This window comes from Grammomys surdaster, unplaced genomic scaffold (genome assembly GCF_004785775.1).
Source record: "Grammomys surdaster isolate TR1022 unplaced genomic scaffold, NIH_TR_1.0 137, whole genome shotgun sequence".
Lineage (NCBI taxonomy): Eukaryota > Metazoa > Chordata > Mammalia > Rodentia > Muridae > Grammomys > Grammomys surdaster.
Window position 1 is genome coordinate 6,785,141 of NW_021604595.1, and position 21,045 is coordinate 6,806,185.

At 45.1% G+C, this 21,045-nt stretch overlaps 1 protein-coding gene across 3 annotated transcripts in view; it reads right to left on the bottom strand.

Moving 5' to 3' along the window:
• Positions 1 to 1,852: 1,852 nt before the first annotated feature.
• Sirt5 (sirtuin 5) overlaps positions 1,853 to 21,045 on the bottom strand; it is a 25,232-nt gene continuing 6,039 nt past the window's right edge. For all 3 annotated transcript variants that reach the window (XM_028763216.1, XM_028763219.1, XM_028763217.1), the window contains exons 2-9: positions 18,934 to 19,082; positions 17,907 to 18,040; positions 13,605 to 13,830; positions 10,851 to 10,938; positions 10,027 to 10,080; positions 7,437 to 7,560; positions 5,272 to 5,387; positions 1,853 to 2,310 (exon numbers count right to left, since the gene is read on the bottom strand). In XM_028763216.1, the coding sequence (XP_028619049.1) occupies positions 2,235 to 2,310; positions 5,272 to 5,387; positions 7,437 to 7,560; positions 10,027 to 10,080; positions 10,851 to 10,938; positions 13,605 to 13,830; positions 17,907 to 18,040; positions 18,934 to 19,048 (933 nt within the window). In that variant the 5' untranslated portion in view covers positions 19,049 to 19,082 and the 3' untranslated portion in view covers positions 1,853 to 2,234. The remainder of the gene's footprint in view (positions 2,311 to 5,271; positions 5,388 to 7,436; positions 7,561 to 10,026; positions 10,081 to 10,850; positions 10,939 to 13,604; positions 13,831 to 17,906; positions 18,041 to 18,933; positions 19,083 to 21,045) is intronic.

The following is a 21,045-nucleotide window of genomic DNA, read 5'->3' on the forward strand; positions in this document are numbered from 1 at the left end:
AGCCCGGTGACAACCTACTAAGAGCACACAATGGTCCATACCTGTAAAACCTACATTAAAAGTGTCACAGAGGGCAGGAGAGATGGCTCAGCAGTTATGACAACTTGAACTACTGCTCTTTCAGAGGACCTGAGTTCGGTTCCTGGTACCTATGTCAAGCAGCGTATAACTAACCACATATAACTAGTTCTAGGGGCTCCAAGGGCTTTGGCTCCTGCAGTACACATAGCCATTGCAGACAGACACACAGACACACACACCCCTTCAAAAAGTATCACTAATATTATAACTAGCTCCCTAGCTTTGGTTCGCTACCTACAATGTGACCCTTGGGCTGTCTGGCTAGTTCAGATTCCCAGTAGGTTGGATAATCTGTCTTCTTCACACAAAGGACTTTTAGGATTTGTTACAAATGACTATCACCTATGGTGCACGCAACTATCTCTTGTTGTCTGTGGTAGATCATTTCAAATGTCGAATTGACTGGACTAACAAACACCTGTGGAGAGCCACCTGCGTGAATGAGTAATGTTGACATGGGCCCAGCATGTCAGTGTCAAGGACCCTAATGCCCCAATGGCAAAGCCTTCTCTGGATCAGGTTCAAGGAAATGGCAAAGGCTTCCTGGGCCAATGTTGACAGTGTGTACAAAAGCTGCAAGCGCAGCTCCCTCCTCGTGGGTGACTGCAGCCTGAGACTGTTCCCCTCAGTCTTCCCACAGAGACTGTTAAACCCCTACTCCTTGCACTGAACATAATAAACTTGCTGAGTCCCTGAGTTGCACAGAAGGTAGCTTCCATCAGAGTGAGGCAACCCACCTGACCCCAGCTTTTCTGCATGTCTTTCTGGCATTTGTTCTGATATATGTCATTTTTTCGTTTCCAAGTTGCTCCCTTCAGTTTTCCAGCACCCAGCCATGCAGTATTTGGCCAACACCTAACACAACAGTGAGGCACACCTTTTGATGTGCCAATAATGAGTTTCCAGAAAGGATTAACTGAGGAAGAAATACCCTGAATGTAAGGAGCAGACTGTAGTCTTAGGGAAAAGGGGAAGCAAATGGAATACTGAGAGTCCCTGTCTTTGCTTCCAGGGCAGCCACAGACCAAGTCATTCCCTCCCTCTAGCCTTCCTTGCTATGATGCCTTCCTCTGAACTGTGAGCCGAGATGGACCTTTCATTCTTTAAGTTTTCTCGGGTACTTTGGTCATAGCCATGTAACTATTGACAGAAACTCAGGGTATTAAAACAAATGAAATGCTGAGAGGGGCTAGGTGAGGCAGAGCAGGTGCATAGTTACCTGGAAAACTGACAGGATCCAAAGGAGGGCATTTCCTACGCTCTTTATCCTCTTTGTTAGAGGTCATGGCATCTCTCTAGGCCTCTCATCCCTCTCATTCAGGCCCTTGCTGCATCAGCAGGTAGAGCTCAAAGATAGAACAGCGTTCTTGCCACTTTATTGCAAGGTAAAAAGGCCATCCTTTCAGGGACCCATAGCTCTGGCAGAGACTACATGCTCCTTGACTTATGACATTGAACAGCTATCACCCATCACTTCTTTTCCTTAGGGGCAACACATCTGCATCGTCCTGGATTTGGAGTGTTCCTGTCCTCATCCTGATGTCTCTACTCGGCCATTTCTTTTCGTGCCTTACATGAGTTCTTGCTGTAAGGTATCCCATAGTCTTTAAGGCAAGACATCCAAGGGGGGTAAATACTGAAAAGAAAAGGAACAGAAGCCCCAGCCAGGACATCTCTTGGAGGAGCATCCTTACACAAGTTACCAACCATAAAGGATAGTTCCATTTCTACAAAAAAAAAAAAATTTGAACAAAATAAATAAATAAATATGAATGCTTAACTTTCAGGATTTTAATTCTCTATTTCTGTCTTTGCCCAAGATGCAAACATACAATCAGGATAACTACCTTTTTGAACAATTTAATTACAAATTTTTCCCTTCCAGTAACTAACCATGAATATCTAATCCAAATTACTCATATTTCAGTTCAAATCAAATAATATGGAAGAACTTGACAGCCTCTTCCAGGTAAAACACATTTGCTGTTGGTATTTTGAAACCCATCACTTAACAGATTGTCTGCTTAGAGGGTGTTTTTAGATTTTCCCAAAGTTCAGCTCACCATCCACTAAACCACTTTTCCCGTTAGTGCCCTGCTTCTGTACTCCAGGATCTTGGTACTCCAGGATCTTCTCCTCTTTATACAGGGCGATTAAGAAATCTTTTCAGTTTCATGAGGAGCAAGGGCTTCGGGAAGAGTTATCCCACAGGGTCCCGGAAAATGAAACCTAAACATAAGAAGCCATACACCAGAATTAGGAGGTATGAGTTAGCAAAACGAACGCACAACTACAGCCAATAACATATAACTAATGGTGTTTTAAATTTTTAATAGATTTTTCTTTTGACTGGATCTCACTATGTAACTCTGGCTAGCCTGGAACTTGTCATGTAGACCTGGCTAGCAATGACCTCACAGAGATCAGTCTGTCTCTGCCTCTCAAATGCCAGGATTAAAGGTGTGTGTGGTGATTTAAATATCCTTGGCCCAGGAGTGGTTCTATTAGGAGGTGTAGCCTTGTTGGAGGAAGTGTGTCACTGTGGGCACGGGCTTTGAGACCTTCTTCCTAACCACGTGAGAGTGAGTCTTCTAGCTGCATTTGGAACAAGAGGTAGGACTCTCAGCTACTCCAGTGCCATCCCTGCCTGGACACTGCCATGCTTCCTGCCATGATGTAATGGACTGAACCTCTGAACCTTTAAGCCAGACCCAATTAAATGTTGTCCTTTATAGGAGTTGTCTTGGTCATGCTGTCTGTTCACAGCAGTAAAACTTTAACTAAGACAACTGTTCAAGGCAATAGACTTTTAGATTTGAGTCTCAAAACCCGGGCCACAAAAGCAAAAGTGTACAAATGTGATTATATAAAATTAATATCAGCTTGGAGAGTAGCCCAGTGCTTGAACTCTGCTGTGCTACCCTGGACTATGTCCCTGTCACTGGACGAAGAATAAGCAACCACTAGCACAAGACATAGACTATTTTAGACAGACTTGGTGAGCATGCCTATAACCCCAGTACTTAGGAAGCTAAGGCAGGAGAATCATGAGTTTGAGGCCAGCCTGGGCTACATATCAAATTAGAATAAGATGTATATTTGGGGCTGAAGAGTTATCTTACCATTAGAGAGCTTGTCTACCATGCACAGGTTCTGAGTTCAATCCCCAGCATCACAAAGTAAGATAGAAAATACAGCAGAGGGTCGAGAGAGATGACTCCATAGCTAAGAGCATGTGCTGCTCTTGCCGAAGACTAGGGCTTATTTCCCAGCATCCACATTTTGCAGCTCACAATCTCCTGTGATCTCCAAGAGATCCCAAAGCTTTGGCTTCCACAGGCATGTGCACTTGTGCACACATACCCCTACACATAGATACGTAACTAGAACAGAGGAGTGCCTGTCAAGAACCCACTGGCCATTTGTTAAAGTATAAACAGTGTGATGGTTTGTATATGCTTGCCCCAGGGAGTGGCACTATTAGAAGGTGTGGCCCTGTTGGAGTGAGTGTGGTCTTATTGGAGTAGGTGTGTCACTGGGAGTGTGGGATTTAAGACCCTCATCCTAGCTGCTTGGAAGTCAGTATTCTGCTAGCAGCCTTCAGATGAAGATGTAGAACTCTCAGTTCCTCCTACACCATGCCTTCCTGGATGCTGCCATGTTCCCACCTCAGTGATAATGGACTGAACCTCTGAACCTGTAAGCCAGCCCCAATTAAATGTTGTCCTTTATAAGACTTGCCTTGGTCACAGTGTCTGTTCACAGCAATAAAACCCTAAGTAAGACAAACAGCTCCCTCCAGCTGTAAATGTTGGCTCAGAAAGTCTGGGTGTCTATTCATAAAGGCTAGGGTTATCTGAATCTTCAGGAAGATTAAGGGAATACCAGGAAAATTATGGGAATGAGGAAAGGTGGCCTCCTGTTAGCCGATTTCATCTCAAATGGAAGGCCTGTGTGTTAACCAAAACCAGCAAAGATAAAACTAATGAGCATCCATTTGTACTTCATATATAATGCGATATATAATGATATAAATAATGAATATGTGTATATATACATATATAAAATTCAAGGCATACATTTGTCCTTTTTCTTTAGACTTCTCTTAAGTAAACTTTTAGAGTAAGAGACCAATAGGTGCCCAGCTACACAGTCAGAGAAGGCCTTGCTGCCTAGTCATGATGGGACAGCCAACTACCCCATCAAATGTGGCCACTGGGACTTAAAAGCAAGGGCTCCTCAAACCCTTGATAAGTGACATTACTGTCTACTTAGTTTTCGGGCTAATTCCTTAGCGGTCCATCCTCTACCAGAAATTCTCTTTCAGCGGCAAGAACCTTTCCTTGTCACATGCCAATGAGTTACTTTATTAACTATAATCACCTCTCCCGACTCTCCCCTCTGACCATCCCTGCAGCAAGATGGACGACCCCTTGGTGGTCCCCACACTGCCCAGTGTGCATCTACCTTGGGCCTTTGTATCAGGTAGTCCCAGAATCAGGAAAGTTCTTTCAGCGTGTTTTGTTTTTATCTCTTCGGGCTTGGCCTAAAGACTCCACATCCTAATGGCTGTCTGTCCCTGCACCCAGTCTCCCTGAGGTTCTCCTGGCTGCCTCAGCATGTCAAAGCTGGATAATGTACCCACCATTGGTTACTGCACACCTTTGACCACCAGCATCTAATCTTCACAGGGTGGGTTTGGATTTGGGCCTATCCTTGGGACTAAAGCAGTGTCTGGCACACTGTGTACTTCAGTTAAGTTCTAAAGATTAGGTGACATGGTGTCTGAGGGCACTGAGGGAGTCCGAATGCTAAAAGGCCCCAAGCAGAGCATCACTCTGAAGGGGAAATGGAGCCTGTCACCTACATGTAAAGGCTGTTACCACATCTAGTTGAAAACTACCACATGCAAATATAAAGTCTAGAGAAAAATATATCGTGCCAATGGGAAAAACAGAAGCTCTATGGATATTGCTGTGTAGCGAAACACAGCCACCCAGTCTGCAGTTAATGGCATTTTGTTCTTTCATAAAAGTCAAGTACAAATCAAACGAAAAGACACCAACTCTCTGTTTTGCCCGCATTCTCCTCTCTGGTCCTCCACGGAAGTCAGAACTGAACAGTCTGCAGAGATGGCGTCCCCAAGGCCACCCTCTACCTCCCTTCAACCCAGCTTAGTTGCCCCCATACCTGAATCTGTTGGTGGCTGGGGTGGTTTCCATGTTAAACTCGGCCACCGGGACTCCCCTGGAAGCCACCTGAGGGGCAAACATGGCAGCTGGGTAGACCACGGAGGACGTTCCCACCTACAAAGCAAGGGGACGGTGACAGTGCTGGGAGGAAAGGAAACACCAGGGAATCTCACTCAGGCAGGGCCATGGATGGAGGTGTGAAGAAACCTGCGCTAAGTGACAGGAGGTAAAGTGTGGAGACGAGCGAAAGGTGTTACCTGTCGGGTGCTCGGCCGGTCGCTGGGAGTGGGCAAGAACAAGTGAGGCAAAGGGACAGTTACACAAGTGGTCAGAGATCAAAGAAATGGCCCAAAGGACATGACTCAAGGGTCAGTTTTCTTCTGGCCTTTGAAGTTATGGGAATGATCCAATGATCCATGTTCTTTTTCTAAGGTGGGAAACAGTCACTGTTAACCTTTGACGTGCACACACGCCCTCCCTAGGCATGCAAAGACCAGAACACATTTTAGAAAGCGGGTTTTCTCACTAATGACCACCCTGGCCACAGAGGCTTCATGCAACATGGGGTGTGCAGGAAATACAGTTTGGAAATACACCCGCCGCAAAGGCTCTGTGCTCTTAAAGACATTAAAGAAGCCATGAACTCTGTGTGATCTTCCCAGTTAATTCCACATTCAAGGAATGTGTCCTAAGGAAACTGCTTGAGGAACATTGCTAAGATCCCCATCTTCAGACACAGGCAACATTGCATCAAATGCCAGAATGTGAAACAGTTGGGTGTAGGGTGCATGCCTGTAATCCTAGCATGGGGGAGGTAGAGGCAGGAGGATGAAGAATTCAAGTTTGGTTTTTAGCTATGTAGTGATGTATAATACCCTGCTGGGCTGCATTAGACACTATTCAGAAAAACAGCCTGAGACAACCCAAATACCCTGCAATAGGATTTTCTCATGATATTATCTGTGTGCCAGAAAGTCATGCAGTAAACCAAAAGATGTGGCGGCTTTGGATATGTTGACATGGTGACGGAATATGTTAGTTGAATTATTATATGAATAAAGCAGTCTCAAGACAGTGTGTATTATGTGTATTTTACACACACACACACACACACACACGCACGCACGCACGCACGCACATGCGTGCAGAAGGATTTAGATCAGAAGTATAGAGCCAGACACTTAAACTGTTAGGTTCTATGAGCTGTCCAGACTCTGCCACAAGGACTCAGCTCTCACTGTGGGATAAAAGCAGCCACAGTCAATGTGTGGAAAGACATAACTCTTCTAGCACAACTGTTCACAAAATGGTGCAAACTGCACTATTCCAGAGGCTGCAGTTCATTCACTCCTGCTCTGGAAGAAAAGATCGAAATGCCATTGGCGACTGTTTCCAGATGGTATACTATGGGGATTTCTAATTTCCTTCCTAGGCTTTGATTCTTTCATATTTTATCAATGATATTGAATAATGAGCATGTATTATATTTAAAATCTAGGCCAGGGCCAGCGAGATGGCTCGGCAGGCGGAGGAGCTTGCCGTAAAAGCCCGGCAACCCGAGTTCCATCCTTAGAAACCATGTAAAGGTGGAAGGAGAGAACTGACTCTATGAAGCTGTCCTCTGACCTCTACAGAGGCACGTGGCACATCAACACACAATCATCATGCATACACACATGAGAGATGAATAAGGAAAATGTGACGCTCCCCAAATGATATTATGTTAGAATATTACATCTATAAATTTACACTGCTCTAAAAAAAGCATGTTTCTTTTGGATTTTTTTTTGGGGGGTGGTGGTGGAGGAGGGGAGGTGGCTCACAACTATTTGTAACTCCAGGGGTTCCAAAGCCCCTGGCCTCAGAGGACGATGAACTTACGTGCACGTACCCTACATGCTGTTACACACACCTAAACGTAATTAAAAATAATAAAACAAATCCTTTAAAAAGACAAGCTCCTATTTATTGCTTTTCGGTTTTTCTCCAGGACACTACACACTTCCACACTTGTCTTTCAGAGAGGGAGGGAAGGAGGAAGTGAAGAAGAAAAAGAGGAAGAGGGGGTGGAAGGACAAGACTGAAGGGAGAGAGGAAGATGGCAAACAGATACTCCACCCGAGTCTTTCCAGGGCCTGAAGACTAGGGACACATCTGACCTACCACTAGACACAGGTCACAGAGGGCGAGCTCTCTGTCCACCTCCTCCAGAATGGCAGGATCCAGGTTTTCTCCAAACCACACGACGTGAGGTCGCAGCAAGCCTCCGCATCCTGCCTTCTCGCACCTGTAAGAGCATCATCCTTAGATTGTCTCTAACCGCTTGGCTCAGGACTGACTGGCCAGGATCCCAGGAAAACTGGACTGCCACGCAGGCCAGCGGATGGGAACTTGCTTGGGACATGGGCAATGAGATGACTCTTCTCTTTGGAGTTCTTATCTTGTTTTCATTCACTGAGCTCTGTAGATACTGTTTCAGCTAAGCTTGACCGTGAGCTAAAAGCTTGTTTCCCTCCTGGGTTACTGCACTCAATGGCACAAACTCACTCCCATTGGCTAGACCAGAGCCACAGGGCTGCCTCCAACACTGGCCACCTCTTCTACCTCCTTTTACTTTCTCAGATCACTTGTTTCTTGAGAATGGTCTACAGCCACGTGTTCTGTGCCTAAATCGACTCTCTCCTCCACCGTGCTCTGCCTCTCGATGTAACCTGGGCTCTGCATGTGGTAAAGCAGGAGTTCTACCAACAGGCTGACTCCCCAAATTCCTTTTGATTTTTTTGCTTTCTGGCTGGTTGGCTAAATTGCCCCAGCTGAACTTGAATACACCCGTGGGCCAGGCCAGCCATGAACTTGTGATCCTTCTGCCTCAACCTTTGAAATAGCGGGGATTACAAGCCTGGGCCAAAAGGCTAGCTTTAAAAATCTCACTTCTTGGCCAGGCGGTGGTGGCGCACATCTTTAATTAACCCCAGCACTCGGGAGGCAGAGGCAGGCAGATCTCTGGGTGTTCCAGGCCAGCCTGGTCTACAGAGTGAGCTCCAGGACAGCCAGGGATACAAAGAGAAACCCTGTCTTGAACCTGCTCCTTAAAAAGAAAAAAAGGGTCTATGGTTAAAATAAACCAAAGAAGTATCAGTGGGGTATAAGCACTCTGTAGAAAACAGTGACTTGACTCAGGGTTGGAGTGATCTCTCCGTGGAGAAGAGCACACACTGTTCTTGCAGCAGGCGCCTGCTAGCCTAGTGGCTCACAAGCATCTGTGACTCAAATAAGTCCAAATGCCTCTGACCTCCAAGGGCACTGCATCTCAGGTGTATATATCCATTTGGAGGTATACACACATAGAAATAGTTTTAAAGGTGAAACCTTTCTTGAGAGTGGGGTTGGGTCTTTGTTTTGTTTTGTTTTTAGATACAGGGTCTCAATATATAGCTCTGGCTGTCCTGGAACTCACAGAGGTCTGCTTGCCTTGTTTTGTGCATGTGCACCCAAGTACTGATGCTCTGGCCTGCACATGTGTGTATGTGGAGCTCAGAGGTCACCTAGGGTATCTGTCCCTATTGCCTTCCGAATTATCTGTTGAGATAGGGTCTCTCATGGACCCTGGAGGTTGTTATCATGGCTAGACTGGCTGTCTGGCAAGCCCCAAGGATCTGTCTGTCAGCACTGGGGTTTCAGGTACTATGGCAAGGTCAGGCTTTTCTGGGAGTCTTGAGAATCCACACTGAGGTCCTCCTGCCTACTTAGTAAGCCCTTTAGCACTGGCAGTCTTCCAGGCCCCGAGGAACTCCCTTTGGAAGAACTGTCTCAATGTCTGGTTTTGAAAAATCAACAATTTAAAAATTGAATGTACTTCGAAACATACAAAAATGTATTTTAATTATTTTAGATTTATTTACTCTATGTGTATGAATGTTCTGACTGCATTTATGTATGTGCACCATGAGGATGCAGTGCCTTCAAGGCCAGAAGAGCGTCAGATTCTCCAGAAATGGGGTTACAGGCAGTTGTGAGCTGCAGTGTGGGTGCTAGGAATTGAACCCAGGTCCTCTGGATTGGCAATTAGTGTTCTTAACTACTAAGCCATCTCTCCAGCCCCAATTTTTTTAGTTCTGTAATTTCACCTTTGCAAGACCTTTGCCACCTCCTTAATCTTGGTCTGGGAGACATACTGAGGAAAAGGAAGAGGGGTACTTACTAATTATACTATAAATGTTCTATAATGATAATTATAGTGTGATTCTGGTGTACAGATCACCTCTGTCACGTAACTGCTTCAGAAACTCCCCAAGGGATCTGTCAGGACTCAGAGAAATCAAAGTCAGGAAGTATATGTGTAGCTGCTTGGGCACCTGAGGCAGAAAATCACGTGAAACTGGCTCCCTAAAAAGGACCTGGAAGATGTTTCATCTTTTGTTCTTTCGACCCTGAACTGAGAGGTCAGGGATAATTGCTACATTGGTACACTTAAAAAGCATCTCCCTAAACTGAAAAAAAAAAAAGTTAAGATTTTTATTTTTATACACTTTTTTTTTAACTTTATATACATTGGTGCTCTGCCTGCACTTATGTCTGTACCAGGGTGTCTGATTCCTCTAGAATTGGAATTATGGACAGTTGTAAACTGTCATGTGACTGGTGGGATTCAAACATTTGGAAGAGCAGCCAGTGCTCCTAACCTCTGAGCCATCTCTCCTGCCCTTCTTTCCTCCAATCCTGAACACCAGATAGACATCCATGTTTTACCTACCGGGGAAGTTTGTCGACTGGGATTCTGGCGTCTTGAGTTTCTGGCTCTGGGGCCCTGGAGTAAATAGCATTAAAGAGAATAAATGCTAATGGTAAAGTCAAGGAACAGAGGAAGAACATGACATGGTCGTCTGTGCATTTGCCTGGCGGCACGTGGTACAAAGCTTGCCCATGTGTGCTAGCTTAGTAGGGTTAACCCGAAATACTATCAGTTTTGCTTCGGGAGGGAATTTGTGTAGGGGAGTCTAAATGGGATAAACCTGCTGCTTCTCCAATGATGTAATGTTAGGATTTTGCTTCTATACATTTATACTGCTCTGAGACAGCCCAGGAGGTATTTTTTTCCCAGTAGTCCAAGTTGATGCCTAAATTTTCCTAATTATAAACAATGATACACATCCATCATAAAAATGTTAGGAAACTCCCTATGATCTGAAGGAGAAATAAAAATGACCCATAATCTCCCCGTTCCTCACAGTCACAGTTAACCCTTCACTGTGTGGTTCTTGTGGTCTTTTTTTCACTAATATACAGATACTCGGAGACAGAGTGTGAACTTGCGTAAATAAGAGTTTGGGATCACACCACAACAAATAACTCTGGCTCCTTACAGCTATTAATTAGCACAGCAACTTATGGGTCAAGTATTTCTTTCATCAAATATCTGTACTGTGTCTAGTCTGGTGCTTCAGAAATAGCCACTGGAAAAACAAAAAAGAGAGAAAAATATCCACTGGAATCTTCAGTGAGCATTCAATATCCTCAGCGTCATGTTCGATTCGAGGAGAAATGACATTTATTCCGCAGTATGATATAGTTACTTACCCTTTCCCCGCTAATGCTGGACAGATTGGACTCTTGTAGTTCTCAGCAACAGAGCCACACGAGGTACACCGAGTTTTAAATAAGGTTCCTGAAAGAAAAGACACATGTCAAGCAAGTTCAGAACTCAGTATCATTGGAGCAAAGTCTCCCTGTCTGAGAGGTTGGACAATAATTTGCTATCCTATGTTCATTTTCAGGGTTGAGTCTACCCTGGGAATCATGGGAAATATAAAAACACGCTGTCTTAGTCACTGTTCTATGGCTGTGACGTGACCCTGGAGTGATGTCCAGACTTAACTGGCGTGGTCTAAAGAAAAGTAACTGCTCAACCTGAAGCCAAGGGTCTGAGTTACTAACTAGATGCTTAATTACAAAAGGCCAATGGGCTGAGGAAGACAGTGCAGCTGTTCAAGGTTTAGGCTCATACCATTCAGAGTGTCTGTGCTGGCTGGTTTTGTGTCAACTTGACACAAGCCGGAGTTATCACAGTTCTTAGAAAGAAGACTCCCTTGAGGAAATGCCTCCATGAGATCCAGCTGTAAGGCATTTTCTCAATTAGTGATCAAGCGGGGAGGGTCCCTTGTAGGTGGTGCCATCCCTGGGCTGGTAGTCCTGGGTTCTATAAGAAAGCAAGCTGAGCAAGGCAGGGGAAGTAAGCCAGTAAGTAACATCTCTCCCTGACCTCTGTATCAGCTCCTGCTTCCTGACCTGCTTGAGTTCCAGTCCTGACTTCCTTTGGTGATGAACAGCAATGTGGATGTGTAAGCTGAATAAACCCTTTCCTCCCCAACTTGCTTCTTTTGGTCATGATGTTTGTGCGGGAATAGAAACCCTGACTAAGACAGTGTACCAAAATCTTACCTTTGATTTAATAGAACTTAGATCTCTTCTAGCAAAGAAACTTTAAAAATGAGCAATTAGCTAAGAATTGCTAATAATAGCATCCATTTACAGTGCACCGTGGTGGTCACAGTTCACACAGTTGCTGCATGCTCAGGATGCTCTGAGGTACATCCCCACCACAGTACACAGAGACAGTTGCAGTGTGCCTACTCTGCCTTCTTTAGGGACCATCTCTCCTCTACCCCAGGCTGAGCAGATGGAGCTATCAATCACATGGCAAATAAAAGTTTAGCCACAGGCTCCTGACTAGAGCATTCAAAGTACATCTCTCTGGCAGTGCATGTGACCCCCAGAGGTATAATTTTCTGAGGGGCTAAGCTGTGATGGTTAATCTTGGCTGTCATCTCAATACACTTTATAATCACCTAGCGTATACACTTCTGAGTATGTCTGTGAAGGGGTTTCCAAAGAAATTTAGCTGAGGGGCGTTCAGGCTGGAGAGATGGCTCAGTGGTTAGAAGCACTGGGTGTTCTTGCAGAGAATGTAAGTCCATTCTCAGCATCTACATATATCTTAAAATCATAATTGAGTTTCATGAAATGAGGGCACTTCCTTTATTTTCACCTTAGGAAAAAAGCTCTCATCTTTTGTAACAGAAAAATAAAAAGTCTCACCCAATATGCACATGCGACCCTTTGTAATTCTTCAAAGAACTCTGTAAGGCAGGTGTCATTGCCTCCACTCTATGCATGGCTAGAAAAAAATGGCTCATGTGTTGACATTGTAGAGAAATAAACAGAGACATTTGGCAAATGACACACAGCCAGTTAAGTGTTAAGTGTTGACCAGTGTGGTGGTTTGAATAGGTATGGCCCCCATAGACTCAGACATTTGAATGCCTGGCCTATGAGGAGTGGCGCTATTAGGAGGTGTGGCCTTGTTGGAGGAAGTTCGTCACCGTGGGGGTGGGCTTTGAGGTTTCCTATGCTCGAGCTATGCCTAGTGTGCTTCACAGTCACTTCTCCTGCCTGCTGATCAAGATGTAGAACTCTTGGCTCCTCCAGCACCGTGTCTGCCTGGATGCTTCCCGCTGTGATGATGATGGACTAAACCTTTGAAACTGTAAGCCAGACCCAATTAAAGGTTTTCCTTTATAAGAGTTGCGATAAAACCCTAACTACGCTAAGCAGAGGAGAGATTTCTGTGCCAGGTGGCCATAAGCTGGCTGAGTACATCGCTCCACTATAGCTATCCAGAATAGACAACATGAATGGGCTGCCTCCCAACCTGTGTATGAGGAAACCCCGTTCCTTGGGTTTGTAAATGCTAAAGCTAATGCCTTGAGCGGAAATTCACAGCGGAAAGAAGCCGGAGCAACGCAAGACAAACTTCATGGATGTTACAACAACATGGGCTTGTTACAGAAAAGAGCCTGGGTCAACATCTCCCTCAGGCTCTATGGTAGAATGGGATGACATCAGCAGCAAATTCCCTACTGAGGACAAAGGATAAGGAAATGCTCCCTGGGTGTTGAAGTCACATCTGGCTATGTCCAGTCCTGCTGAAGCCACAGTGATGCTAGCATCCAGGCCTGTCTGCTTCCCTTCATGAACACTGATAACTACCCGGTGTGTGATGGGGTCTGTGGGAAAATATGGGGTTTGTTTTGGTAGGTCCAGGTAAAGTCTATCTAACTGAAACTCAGGGGTGTTGACACTATTGGTCTCAGTCCATCTTCCAACGACCAGGCTGCCGGGAACAAGTGAGTTGTGCCCGTGGGCAAGGTGTTCCTTGTTACCACCTGTTCAGATACTCTTGCGCACCACTGTGTCCCTGAGGGAAGTGCCACAGCATCTAGGGGAAGGACAGGTGTCTAGTAGAGTAGGCTGGACAAGCTGTGTTCTCCTTACCGTGGATTTCCAGAAGGTTCTTGGTGCCAGCCTTGCGGTGCAACTCGTCGATGTTCTGGGTGATGACCACAACCCGTCTGCCCTGGTCACGCAGCCGGGCTTCACACTGGGCAATGGCCAGGTGCCCCGGGTTCGGTTCCTTGCTCCTCATGACCTCTCTCCGGTAGTGGTAAAACTCCCACACCTGTGATGGGTTTCGAGCAAAGGCCTGAGGGGTCGCCAGGTCCTGAGGGGAGAGAGGCAGAGGTCAGTGAGGGACCTGTGGAGGTGGGAATGAGCAAGCAGTAGGTCAGGCTAGACTGCATAGCAGGGCTAAGACACTACACACACACACACACACACACACACACACACACAGGTTGGGGGGAAGGGAGAGAGAGAGAGGAAAAGGAGACTGCAACTGCTATACACATGGCCAGCAGGAGCTCCCAGGAGCCTATAGAAAATCCAAATTAGAGACTCTGGCAGACTCCCACTCCCAGGGCCCCTCCCATACCCTTGGTGGGAGCTTTTTGTTCTAATAAAGTTTGTCCCTTCGGTTGGTTTATCCCTTTCTCTTTGTGGCTGGTTTTTCTGTTCTGCTTCAGTCCATAACTTACTTTCTCTCTGTCAGCTGCTGCCAGGACGGTAATTCGCTTTCCCTCTGGACCCTCAGGGGTCGCTGCTTTCAGTTTGGGGCAGGGCACAGCATGTCCCCTGCCCTTAGATCTGAGATCTCTGGCTGTCGCACACTGTCAGTAACCCCTCTCTCTCTCTCTCTCTCTCTCTCTCTCTCTCTCTCTCTCTCTCTCTCTCTCTCTCTCTCTGTGTGTGTGTGTGTGTGTGTGTGCATGACTTCGCTTTCCTGTCTCTCCAGGGCATACAATTCTTTGTCCCATGATATGAACTCGGTGGTACCCCTAGATAATCACCCCCACCCAAGACACCATAACACAGGTTCACACATACAAACAGCTATATGTACTTACAAACTACATATCTACATGCACACACACTGAACCATACACACATATGAGCCACACTGAACATAGGCACACAAACGCATAAGAACAATATGTATTAACAGAATGCAAAAAGTATCTGGACCTAAGGCGCTCGCCCTCTTCTGAGACAGACAGTTCGTTCCTGTGATGGGGGCCCACGGCACAGCTGTCCGGGTCAGAAGCTGACAGGAAGTTCACAAGGAAACTCTTAACAGTCACAGAAATGTCCCATATCCTGCCTGTGTCACCTCAGGTCCTCACTGAGCTGTGTACACAACAAACGGGTTCATTCCAGTCTATGTTAATGTTGAAAGGAAGCACACCAAAGATGCTCTCCACCCACAAGCATACCCCCACCCCAGGCAGGGACATAGCCTTTTCTTTCAAAGTGCAATGTGTGGCCCTCAGGGGCCCTGTACTCCCTCACCTAGGACACCCTAGCCAGGAGCACCTGTGCACTAACCTAGGAACTGTAAGCACACACAAGGGCCCTTGGGTTGGAGTTGGAATCAGATATGCCCTCTGACCTCTCACCTTACTGGCAAACTCTGAGCTTCTTCTGACACTAGAGCAGCCACCCCTATCCCCCAGCCTTTCCTGCCACTGGCTGCTGTTCCCCAGGGATGCCTCTAGGGGCCTTCTTTCTTCCTGAACTCTAGGGGCTCTCTACTCCCTTCTCCCCTCCTAGGCCTGAGGAATGCCAGAGCATCCCACAAGTTCACCCTCACTCACATACACACAACCAAAAATAGAAATGAAATAAACATTTAAAACTAGCTATTTAAACTTAACTGAACAAACAGTGCTATCGTTTGGATCTGCAATGTCTTCTAAAGGCCCAGCTGTTGGAAGTATGGCTGCCCACTTAGCACAAGTGAAAAGCTGTGAGCCTTTGAGAAGTGGGGTCTGATGGGAGAGCTTAGGTCATTGGGGCTAATGCGAAGCACTGGGAGAGACTCTTGCCACTTCATTCTTTTTTTTTGGTTCTAAGCCATGAGGGGAATAGTCTTGATCTGCTCTGTGTCCCCATGCTCCCAGCTATGATGTATTTTTCTCAACACAGGCCCCAAAGCTACAGGGCCAATGGTACATGGAGGAAAACTTTCAAAACTTTGAGTTAAAATCAACCTTTTTTCTTTATAAGCCAGACACCTCAGATATTTGTTAAAGTAACAGAGAGGACTTATGTATGTATACTTTGTGTATATGTGCATGTAGTGTGTGTAGATGTGTGTGTGTGTCTGTCTATGTGTGTCTGTGTGTATATGTGTGTAGCTGTATATATGTGTGTGTCTGTCTGTCTGTCTATGTGTGTCTGTGTGTGTATGTGTGTAGCTGTATGTGTGTGTGTCTGTCTGTCTGTCTATGTGTGTCTGTGTGTATGTGTGTAGCTGTATGTGTGTGTGTCTGTCTGTCTGTCTATGTGTGTCTGTGTGTAGCTGTATATATGTGTGTAGTGGCTAGTTACTTATCGACTTGCCACAAGCTAGAATCATCTGAAAAGAAAGATCAGTTGAGTGAAGGCCTCCATCAGATTGGCCTGTAGGCAAGTCTGTAGGACATTTTCCTGATTAATAATTGATATGGAAGAGTCCATCCCACTTGGGGTAGTGGCATCCCCGGGTCGTTGGTATGGTGATATAAGAAGCAGCATAACCCCATGGCCTCTGCATCAATTCCTGCCTCCAGGTTCCTGCCTCCAGGTTCCTGCCTTGGGCTCTTGCTTTGCCTTTCCTCAGTGATGAACTGTGACCTGAGAGTTGTAAGATGAAATGAACTCTTTACTCCCTCGAGTTGCACCATGGTCTTTATCACAGCAATAGAAACCTAACCAGGATAGTATATTATACAGAAATGTCCTAACTTATAACCATGATGTTGACAATACAATGTCATCCATTTGCTGAAACTCACTGAACTGTACTCTAAACATGAGTACATTTGTCTGTGTCTATTTAAAAAAAAACAACAACAACTGAATAATAAAACAACAAACCAACCAAACAGGGCTGGAGAGGTAACTCAGTGGTTAACAACACTTGCTTCTCTTGCAGAGAACCCAAGTTCAGTTCTCAGCATCCACACTAGATGGCTCACAACTGCCTGTACCTCTAGCTTCAGGGGATCTAGCACCCTCTTCTGGCTTCCTTGGGAACCTATACATATGTGCATATACCCACACATAGATACACACATATACATAACGAAAATCAAATAAATAATAAAGCTTTTAAATAATAAATCCATTCAACCCCACAGAACTTATGATGCAATGTTCTTCATGTAATTGTTTAAACACCAACCTCTAAGCCTTCAACAAGTCTCACAGGAGTTTTACAATGTTTAAGACTTAATTCCAATTATCTTCAGAAATTTATATCTATATTTATAGTTATGAATTGTGGTAACCAAGGTTTTCTGATTCTACCTTAAAGCTGGTCCTAAAGAACCGAATTTAAAAAAAAAAAAAGAAAACTTGAAAGATAGTGAGGACCCAACCTCAGTGTAAAGGGAGTAAAGAATTGCTGTGTGTTGAGACTGACCACCCAGAGAGAAAGATGTTCCTTGTGGAGCTGCCTGCAAGCCGTGTAGAGAAGCTTTAGGGTCCTATGCACCTTATAGGACACAGTTTTGGGGTCACACGGGTTGAGGTAAGCGATGCAGCTGATGTTAAGTTATCCTGCTCCTTGTAAGTAACCCTCACCCATAGTCCTGTTAGTAACTACATTAAAAGACTCACGACACCACCAAATTGGATGGTGGTGGAATCATTTGGTCTTTGGTCTGTCAGGGGCTCCCTTTCTGGGATGAAGTGTGTGTGCGTGTGGACGTGCGTGAGTGTGTGCTTGTGTGTATTTCATACACATAAGTATGCAATTGTATATACCTGTGCAGCATAAGTATTCAGAAGCCAGAGGAGGCCACTGGGTGTTTTCCTATTTCTCTCTGCCTTCTTGTCTTGAGACACAGTCTATCAGTGAGCTAGAAGCTAGGCAAGCTTTCAGGAGCCTCCTGTCTCCACTTCCCCAGGGCTGGGATTCAAGCATACGTAGATGTGCCCAGCTCTTTCTGTGGGTGCTGGGATTCAGATTGAGATCCTGATGCTTGATGGTCACACAACAAGTGCTCTTCTGTACTGCGCCCATCTCCCTGGCCCCAGATTTGCTACCGTAGTCATTGTAGATAGAGCTTGTGTTGACAGCAAAACCCAGAGGACAAAATGGTCACTGCCATCTCAAACACTGTCTATGGATGCTGCATCAAACTCCGTAGGAGCTTCATTCAGAAAAGCCTTTGGTATTCTGGAAGCATTACTAACCTGAGCTTGCCATTTTCTCCAATAACCTCCAGCTCCTCTGAAAGTCGGAACCCCACTCTCCGCACTAACACCAGCCCCCGAGATGATGGCTATGTGCTTCGCATTTGCAAAACACCTCCGAAAATCTGCCATATCTAAACGGAAAATAAAACCCGTGTCAATCCAGAGTACCAGCTGAAAATTTATATTCCACATCCCCTGTGTATGAACCTTGACATTGAAAAGAAGTGGACTGTATGACAGACAGTTCGGCTAACTAATAGCAGCACTTGTTCTTGCAGAGGACGGGGGTTCAGTTCCCAGCACCTACACGTCTGTTCACAACCATCTGTAACTCCAGATCCAGGGCATCTGGTGCCTTCTTCTGATCTCTGTGGGCACCAGCCACACACATGCAAACATACAGGCAAATACTCACACACATTAAATAAGTAAGTCTTTTTTTTTTTTTTTTTTTTTTTTAAAGGATCTTGGATATTCCAATAAAAAGAATTCCTCAGGGCTGGTGAGATGACTCAGAGGAAGAGCACTTGTCACCAAGCCTGATGACCTGAGTTCAATCTCTGGAAGCCACACACATGTCCCTCTCCCTTAAGTAAATAAATATAAACATTTAAAAAAAAGTTTCCTGTATCATGAAGCTACGAGCTTATATACTTGATGGGTGAGCACACGGAGGCCTCTCAAGGAAATGAGAGCTTTGGCCACACATTGGCTCAGCATCTCAGCTCCATCTCCGATGCCTCTTCGTGATCTAATGTACTTAGTCACGCTATACACGGATCCCTGGACTGCTTGGTGTGCACGGCCTGTTGTAGAGTACAGCTGTGGAAATTTAAAAGGGTTCATAGATCCAAATTTCTGGTGGAAAGTCAAGACAAAGCCTTTGTGTTTGTGACCAAGCTGAACTGAGGCCCACTAGGTACCAAGTATCTAAATTTCTCCTCCTATACATGTGCCCTGTGAAAATCATGTTAAAGCTCCTTTAGCACCGTGGCCAATGCAGGCATGTATAAGGATGACTTACTTGAGCTTGGACGAGCCATGGTAAGGCAGATCTTGCTTTGTGGGGGGGCTGGAGGCTTCAGTCTACAACACAACTGGGAAATGAATCGGCCAGGAGCAATCGGGAGCGGTCGCATCAGGTTTTCCTTGAAGTTTTACTCCCCAGGCAGGCTATAGAAAAATTTAAAAGTGCATAGAAACAAATCACAAAACATTCACATACATAGTGTATCTTTGTCTTGCTAGAGGTATTGTTACATGTATTTATGTGCAAACATTTGCTAGTTGACTCAGAATAACTAGTCATAAGTGGAAAATCTCATGCATATGCTTGCCAATAGCAGAATACTACTAGTCCAGCCTACTTCAAACCCACAACACCATGAAATGTGAAATCTGTGTTAGAATAAAGTATCAAACATCTCACAATTTCTAATTTTATTTTGCTTTTTGTTTTTTTGAGAGAGTCTGGTTACACATTGCAGGGTAGCTTTGAATAATGTCCCTCCCATTGCAGACTCCCAAGGCCTGAAATTACAAGTCTGTATGCCACTCTGATGAAAGAAGTATCTTTTAAGCTTTTGGGAATGGGTAAGTGTCTTACCCAAGGCTTAGTGTCTTGGGCTTCAGGACCTACACTCCAGATCCTAAATCTTGTGATTTACTGAATATGGAACTAAAAAGGAATCATTGCACCAGTAGAGCTATAAACCTGAGTGAGGTCATAGGTCACAGTGAGTAAGGGACTGTGTTGTTAAGAATGCCCTTAACATGGTGAATGAGGGAGGAGTTGGAGACCAAGGTCATCCTCCAGGAGTTCAGAGAGCCTGTCTCAACAAAACAAAACAACACCAGAATAAAAAACAAGACAAAATGAAGAAAGATAAAATTTAAAAAGACATCCTTAACTGAAGTATAAGCAACAGAATTCTGATAGATATTTAGCTTGTTGTTGTTGTTTCCCGTTTATGTTCTGGACTGCAGCTCAGACTTGCAGGGCTCCTCAACCAGCTGCACACCTGTGGTAGCCTCTGAGAGCCTGAAGGATGCTCTTACCCCAGACCAGAGTCAGACACATAGCCAAGCCCATAAGCCACTGGGAAATCTTTTTTGTTTTGTTTGTTTGTTTTTCAAGACAGGGTTTTTCTCTGTGTAGTCCTGACTGTTCTGGAACTGGCTCTGTAGACCAGGCTGGTTAGTCTGACCTCTTAGCAATCTGCCTGCCTCTGCCTCCCAAGTGCTGGGGAGTAAACCATCACTGAGGGGAGGGGGCTCATGGAGAAAAGATAAAAATGGCCAGCCAGGCAGCCTAGACAAACTCCCTTCCTCCAAAAGTAAAGGGCCAGTGAGATAGTGCTTGTCATCAAGCCTGGTGACTAGAGTTTGATCTCTAGAACCCGAGTGGTGGAACAAGAGAGCTGACTCCTCTGTTAGCTGCCCTTGACCTTCACAGTGTGCCGTGGTATGGACACTCACTCCCCCCCCCCCAAATGCTTTTAAAAAAATTAAATGAGTCAGCCATAGAGGAAGACAACCAAAAATGGCCTCTGGCCTCCACATACACGTTTGTACATGCATGTTTGGATACAGACGACTATGTATATATACATACATTCATTCACATACACAACAAGTTTTGTAAAGAATTCATGGTTGTATTCCTATGACGTTCTAGAATAAATAAAAACTATACCTGTGATCCTGAGGGAAGGGGAGGAAGTACAGAGACGTGGGAAAAGGGGATTAATAAACCTGTCCTGTGTCCTGATCATGGTAGCAGTTACATAGCGTGTCTATCAGAACTCACAGAATTCTACACTCAAAAAGAGTTAATTTTACTGTGTTTGAGGTATATTTAAAAATAACAAGTAAGAAGTTTCAGTTTTTATAGAATGCAAAAAGTTCAGAGGAGGGCTGGTGAGATGGCTCAGTGGTTAAGAGCACTGACTGCTTTTCCAGAAGTCATGAGTTCAAATCCCAGCAACCACGTGGTGGCTCACAACCATCTGTAATGATATCTGATGCCCTCTTGTGAGGTATCTGAAGACAGCTACAGTTTACTTACAAATAATAAATAAATAAATTAAAAAAAAAAAAGTTCAGAGGAAGAGTGCCCCATCCACCAACTATGACT